General features: G+C 36.4%; 1 protein-coding gene across 1 annotated transcript; it reads right to left on the bottom strand.

The window, feature by feature from the left end:
* LOC105173271 (ankyrin repeat-containing protein BDA1-like) lies at positions 3,680-5,742 on the bottom strand. The gene is made up of 2 exons (XM_011094961.2): positions 5,114-5,742; positions 3,680-4,658 (listed from the first exon to the last, which is right to left on the bottom strand). Exons 1-2 carry the CDS (start codon positions 5,687-5,689, stop codon positions 3,852-3,854), a joined length of 1,383 nt encoding a protein of 460 aa, XP_011093263.1. The 5' UTR covers positions 5,690-5,742; the 3' UTR covers positions 3,680-3,851.

Below are 7,208 nucleotides of genomic sequence, written 5' to 3'. Positions count from 1 at the left end.
ATTTTGGGATGCAAAAGGACTACATATTCAGTAGTGCAACTGGTAATGGGAAAGTTGGGATTTTCCCTGATCTTACAAGGTGGACGAACTTGAGTGGAAGAGGTATTTGACCTTCCATCTCCCTTTGAAGTTATCCTCATCGAGACGTCACTCCTCCAAAAGGGGGAGGTATCTTGAAGCTCCCCTTCTTGTGATGGCTCTCTTCCAAGTGGAGGAGATGCTTGACCTCCTTCCTCTCCTTGGCCATCTCCTCGTCGAGATGACAAGCTTCCATGAGGAAGAGGTGTTAGACCTTCTCTCTCCTTGGGATTCTTCTCTTAAGAGGACACACCTCAAAAGGAGGACACGCGTCAAAAGGAGGAAGTGCTCAACCTCTTCTCTCCCCTTAGGAATTTGATCCTTGCAATGACTCTCCTCTAGAGGGAAGTGCTTGACCTCCTTCCTCACCTTAAGAATCTTCTTCTCGAAATAACACGCCTCCTCGACACCCTCTTTTCAATTGGGACTCTTCTCCTTGCGATAGCTCTCCTACAAAGGGAATGCGCCTGACTTCCTTCTTGTACTTGGGGCTCTCCTCTTTGAGATGACAAGCTCTCAGGATGAGGTTCGAGCTCCTCTCTCGCCTTGGGATTCTTCTCCTTTCAAGGGCTCTCCTCCAGGGAGAGACACTTGATCTCATTCCTCTCCTTGGGACTCTTCTCCTCGAGACTCTTCTCCTCCAGACACGCCTTTAAGAGGAGGAGGTGCACAACCTCTTATTCCTTTTGCGACTCTACATGTCTAACTCGTGCAAGGTGTTCATCTTCAATGTTTTGATCAAGTTCTCACAGAAGGAGCCAGTTTTGATGGGGAATTAATAGGGAACTTGCTATCTAAACATATTTCACATTTAGGAACTAGGAAAATTCTTCCTCTTTTAATTTCTCTTTCAAAAGCCTTCTTTACAATAAAACTAGGAAGTATTATGTGTAAAATCAATTTTATTCCCTCACCAACCACTAATTTGTGGGTACAATTTACTATTTAGGGGTGATCCAGTAACTTTGTAATAATTCAAATCATATAATGTTGATCTCTTGTCGCTTTTTATTGAAATGATTGTCGTTTTGAGTGGCCTTTTGATTGATGTTCTTATCTCCGTCAGTGATACTTTCGTTATGCATTATGACTAGGTTTAGCAAGTCTAACGTGGGGAGAATCAAAGTTTGACCGGTAACGTGCTATTCACGAGTGTGATTATGATCAATTTTTGTTAGAAAATTGATGGTGGACCAAATTTGTGAATGATAGGACCAATGTATGAATGGTAGGGCTAAATGTGTGAGAAAATGAATTATATATGTGAAGCCCAAGACTAAATGTGTGACGTCCCTAAAATTTTTCACATAATAAAACTTGAACGGATTGAATTGGAGTTCGTAATAATATTTGAAAATAAATTATATTAATTAAGAAAATTAGGAAGGACGTAATGGATATTTTAAAAAAAGTTTAATTAAATAAATAAGATAATAATAACATTATATATAATATATATATATAAACATATATGTAACAATATATATACATCAATATATATTTTTATAATCAGAGAAGAGAGAGAGGATGGAGTGGCGGCCACCGCCCACCCACTTCTCTCTCCTCTCTTTCTCAATTACAATACACACACATGTACAATTACACACACAACACACATTGTAAATTACAGTTCTTCTATCGGCCGAAGGTGAAAACAGAGGTATGAAATTATAATTATAATTTTTATTAATTTATATAATTATATTATTTAATTAGTTCATTTATTATATGTTAATTATATTGAACAATGTACTATTTAATCGAAGTATTTTTCACGAGTTTGGCTATTTAAATTAGTGTCGAAGTAAATATCACGTTTGTTATAAAAATGATATAGTTGGTTAATTAAATTATTAGATTTATTATATTTAATTATTATTATAGCTAATTTACACAATTCCATCGGAATGATAAATCAAATACGTAATTCTATGTATTATTATTTAATTAAATTGTATAGCAATGATAAATTGATAGAAAATTAATAGAAATATTTCGAAAATTATATTTAAGAAATATTATGTTATTAGAAAGGGAAGATGAGGTTTAATGATAATCTCATTTACGAATGTTATTAAAAACGATAGTTATAAATATATAAGGGGTTTGATTAAATGAATTTTTACGAATTAGTTGATAAATTAAATATGCGTTTTAGATTTAGAAAGTGTAGTTATTTAAAATCAAATGGAACACGGGTTTGGACTTTAATATAAAAATAGAATATTAAAAGATTGATGGAAAATGTACGAACATTATATAATATTTTATTTAGAGTTTATGATATTCTAAATATATTGATTATACGTATAATATTCTATTATAGGACGTGACGACAAAGTATAGGGTTGAGCAGTCCATCGTGAAATCGAAGCATTTTGGGATTTAAGGTAAGTATAACTAATTGAATTTATATGTATAGCTATATGTGTAGTGTTGTATATATATATTATATATATTGGTTTTTTGGATGTGATCGTGAACTTGGCTTTATATTTATATACGTGGATTTCATATATTGATTATTTATATAATTAGTTGTGGATTATTTGTTAGATTCCTGTAATATCGGTGAAATTGGTACTATGTGTTATGTGATTATAATGTAGGGACATGCGAGAAACGATTATGTGATGATTGTATAATTGATTGTTGTAAGAAATCAAATTTGGAGTTATTATTGAGGAAGTAATTATTATAAAGAATAGAATGATGATTGTTAATTAAAATAAAAGATGATGCTTACCTAGTTGGGAACACAGTCCATGGTTTATCATAAAATGATTGATGATGGTGTGATGATGATGTGATATGAAAAATATATGAATTAAGCTAGGTACCATGGCGCGTAGAGTACCAAGATATTCCAGGCAGCGGGGAATATCCTGTGCTGTTAGCTACATACTGGGGTGGTTTGGAGATATCATGCTTGTATGTCCCGTGCTGATATTGCTACACAATAGAGTAAGAAGAGTGTGGGAAAATTACATACAACGGGTATTTTGTGTTGTATATGATATGACGATGAGATGATGATGGCCTTTAGTTAATAAATGATAACGTCAAATATTATGCCGTGGGTTGTTTTACAGTTGTAGGGGTGTATTACCGCTTATATATGCTATTGCTATATGATGAATATTTGTTAATGATGTGATTGCATTTTACGTGACATCTCAAGCTGGAGTTTTCGGCTGCTGGGTTGTTAAATATTCTAGTCCTTTATCGGGTTTGTGTTTAAAATTGTGGTACTACTTTCCTTGAGGTTATGTACGTGAGGTCATCTAGTGAGGGTAAATATAAACTTTTTCTGGTATCTATTATCTTTTAAGATATATATATTATATTGATAAATTAAAATTTATTTTACGGGTTGAAAGGGAACTACTTATAGAATGAGTTCTAAGTAAGAAAATGATGAAATAGTGATAATTAAATGTAGTGAGTAGGAAGTGCTACAAAATGTGTCAATTTGAAGACCAAGTGTGCGATGGGTATAAGTTGCATTACTATATTTATAATTATTATGACTACAATATTACAATTGTCGTACTCTCATAGTTACAAAACGAAAAAAATAATTCTGCTTGAAATTAATCTTATTAAGTAGTTGGCCTACAATATAAAACAATGATCAATCACATTCAAGTGCAATAATATTTACAATCTGATCCATTTAATTAATTTGTGCTCAAGTTTAATTCATGTAAACAAAAAATCTCCAACACAAACACAAAAACGAAACAAAAGATGAACAACCTCAAACATAATTCTCAAGAACTAGCTTGCCCTTGTGCTGGCAACTCATACTGTCGTCCCTTTCGATTATAATCTCTCACCACTATAGTCAAAACCGGCATTATAAATGGCATCACAATAGACAAGACGATGAACAACACCAGGATCCAGCCATTGGGTGTAATCGCCACCATACAAGTGTCATAAGTCGCTGTCAACGCAAAAAGCGCAACTCTAAGCTCGAACTGCAGAGGAAGTCCAATTGTAAGAAAATTCATCATGTGCAGTGCCATGAAGAAACCCAGGGAGTTGAAAAGTAGGAAAAGACCGTATGCCACGGCTTTGTTAGTCCCCATCACTGCCTGCCCAGCCATGTGTCGTGGTGGTCGCCTAGCCGATGAAACATTATTCTTAGTATCTGGCCAAAAGTCGTCCTGCCACACCCCACCTGGAGGGCTAAGCACAGCCTGGTACGTTGCGGTTGCTATAAGCACGGCTATCACGAGCAACGTGTTGCGAACTTTAGTTGGAGAGTCTTTGATCTTGTCATACTTGAAGTAATCCTGCAACTTCTTGGAGGCGGATTTGCGAGAATTTCTCTGTTGTTCTTGGGCTGACTGATTTTGCAACGGAATTTGAGATGAATTTATTGAATTTTCCGTTGCCAAATCCGGCAATGTTTGGGTTGTCGTAGCCCCACCTCGACTAAGCATTTCCTCTATATCAGTATCACCTCCTTCTGATCTTAGGACATCATGTGGAGTGAGGCCATTTTTGTTCAAGAGATTCATCTCCAATTTGCCCTTGTAACCAAAGTTCTTGTCCAGCAACAAATCAATGACCTGATATGTAACAAACTAATTTAGTATTTGAATCATCTGTGTAAGATATCAAGAAAATCATAGAGCAAAAAGTTTAGTTAAGTTACTACAAATTCCCCCATGTTAGTGTAATTATTGATCCTACCTCTTCCATTCAAAACGTTGAAACCTCCCCTTAAATCATTTAATATTCGGGTTTACTACAATTTACGCTCCTGTAATATTTAAATAAGTAAATTCCCTATTAAAAATAAATAGCAATTTATTCCCTTATTTAAAAAATGAAACAATTTACCTTCCTGTTTAAGGACATAAAGAGGTAAAATTGGTAAATTTTGAAAAACATAGGAGGGTAAGTTGCTATTTTATTTTTTTTAAGGAGTTGTTTGCTGATTTTCCGTAACACAAGTAGGTAAATCACAATTTACCCTTTAATATTAATATCTTAACAAACACATCAGTCCATCGATAATCACCTCGTACTGCTTTCTGGACGTCGCGAGGTGCAAGATAGTGTTTCCTCGATCATCCCTCTTGTTCAAAAGATCCTCTTTACCGAACACAATGACGTGCTCGACCAAAACCTTAAAAGCTTCAAACTGATTGTTCTTCACAGCCAGATGAAAACAGGTTTCTCCTCTAGCAGTCACTTCAGTGATGGAATCCGAACAGGCTGACAGCAACTGTATTATGACCTCTATTCTCCCTTTAGCCACTGCACAATGAAGTGGAATTCTCTTCTCTTTTCCCTTCACCAAGCAGAGATGGCAGCCTAGTTCCAATATTTTTCTCGCAATCTCTATATCTCCATTAGCTGAAACAATGTGCAAAGGGCTAAAACCGTCTTGGTTCAACTCCAAGACGAGCTCCGGGCTAAGATTCAAGACATCTTTCACAAAGTTTACGTGGCCGCCAACGCAGGCAATGTGCAGCGGTGTGTCTCCATCTGCTAGAGCAACGGCCCGTAAGAGGTAGGGGTCGTCTTTGAGCAAATTGTGCAGCTTGTTTACGTCTCCCTTTCTTGCAGCCTCAATCAGCCTAATTCTGTCCATTCTTCGTGAGACTTTTGGAGTCTTGGTCAGTTTTGAGTGTGCTTGTGTTTTGTTCTTGCTGTTCCTTAATATGTTAGGTTATGATCAGGTCAATGGATGTCTGAACACCATACAAACTCCAATGTCTAAACAGAATGAGAATCCACGTCATGTTGCACAGGTTAGGTTGACCTGGTCCGACCATTCCCACAAACCTGAAATCTCATCCCTTGATTACAAATATTTGACCTTTACTTGCAATCCTATTCGTCCACTCAACTGTTTTGTTAGTCAGGGCATTTACACAGAGCAGGCAATGTGAAAGGAAAAAAAATTAAAATACATGCATATTTTATCAGCAGAAAAAATAGAAAATATTGCCCAATTGTCCACAACAACAAAATGAATAATAGTTAAAAATCCAAACCTTATAGCAAATATTGAAGGTTGAACTTTAGGTAAGGTGGAGAAGATACTATACACCAGAATCATCGTGTTTAAGTTCAGGTTCCTCGCAAATTTGGTAGTCTTGCAACGAACTTGATATTTTGAAAAAAAAATGGTTGTATTAATAAACGTGATCCGGCTCAAATTTAGTGATCCCGAGACACGAACTCGTCACAAATAGTTAACTCCTCCAAAATCAGATTTTGGGTTCCTTGAGAATAAGACAAGAACCGTGAGCTCGTCGGGCACGTCCCCGACAAAGACCCTCCAACGCTCAAGTTAGGTTGATCGAGAGAAAAGTGTGCGATCTCAATGTTCGATCACAATAAATGCAGAACAGTTACCTTTAATTACGGCGTTTCGGGTCTATATATAGGGCACAGCATGGTAGTGTTGACCAGCCACGTGGTCTCATCCTACTGGCCGGCGTCCATGATTGGACGGCTACAATTGTCCGGGTGTTCAAAGGCAGACGGATCCGGGTCGGGTCCTTTCGACCTAACCGATGAAAAAGGCGCGGATCCTTGCTTAAATGCCTAAAACGCCCTTAATAAAGGGCATTTTTTATATTTTCCTAGCACTTCTTCTTAATCCCACATTAAAACGAATAACATAAAATATTCAAAATTATAACTAATAATAACGAAGAATTTTCCAACAAGAATGATGCTACTATAAATCAAAACTAGTAGCCATTGAAGAAGGGAGACGTAGGGTGGAAGAAGATGGAGGAGAAGCTTGCCGATCTTCAAAAATGGAGACAAGAAGGCGAATTCTTTGCAACAAGACAGCCATCGTAAGTTTAAAAAAAGTGATTGACATCGTGTCATGTCATGCAGGCAATTTGATGAGATAATTAATGAAAATCAAGGCTGAAATTGACAATTTTCATACAAGAATGGGGACAATTTGGGTATCACAAAGTGGTGGGCCATGATGATTAAGTAATAGAGTCCCTCAAATCTTGATCGAGTCATGGCACAATCAACAATTATACCGGGCTGAGGGATAATATCACGGGCTGCTCAAAAAGTAAGTAAACAAAAAATAACCTCAAGTGAAGGTGTCCTAAGGATAGAACTGTTGTCTTGAG

This window comes from Sesamum indicum, linkage group LG11 (assembly GCF_000512975.1).
Source record: "Sesamum indicum cultivar Zhongzhi No. 13 linkage group LG11, S_indicum_v1.0, whole genome shotgun sequence".
Lineage (NCBI taxonomy): Eukaryota > Viridiplantae > Streptophyta > Magnoliopsida > Lamiales > Pedaliaceae > Sesamum > Sesamum indicum.
This window is presented reverse-complemented; position numbering and strand designations above follow the sequence as displayed.

What these genes read in the sequence shown, in the direction of transcription:
- LOC105173271 (XM_011094961.2), bottom strand. Translation starts at nt 5,689, where the DNA reads ATGGACAGAATTAGGCTGATTGAGGCTGCAAGAAAGGGAGACGTAAAC. An exon ending in CGTCCAGAAAGCAGTACGAG is followed by an intron (nt 4,659 to 5,113) that starts GTGATTATCGAT and finishes GTTACATATCAG; the next exon opens with GTCATTGATTTGTTGCTGGA.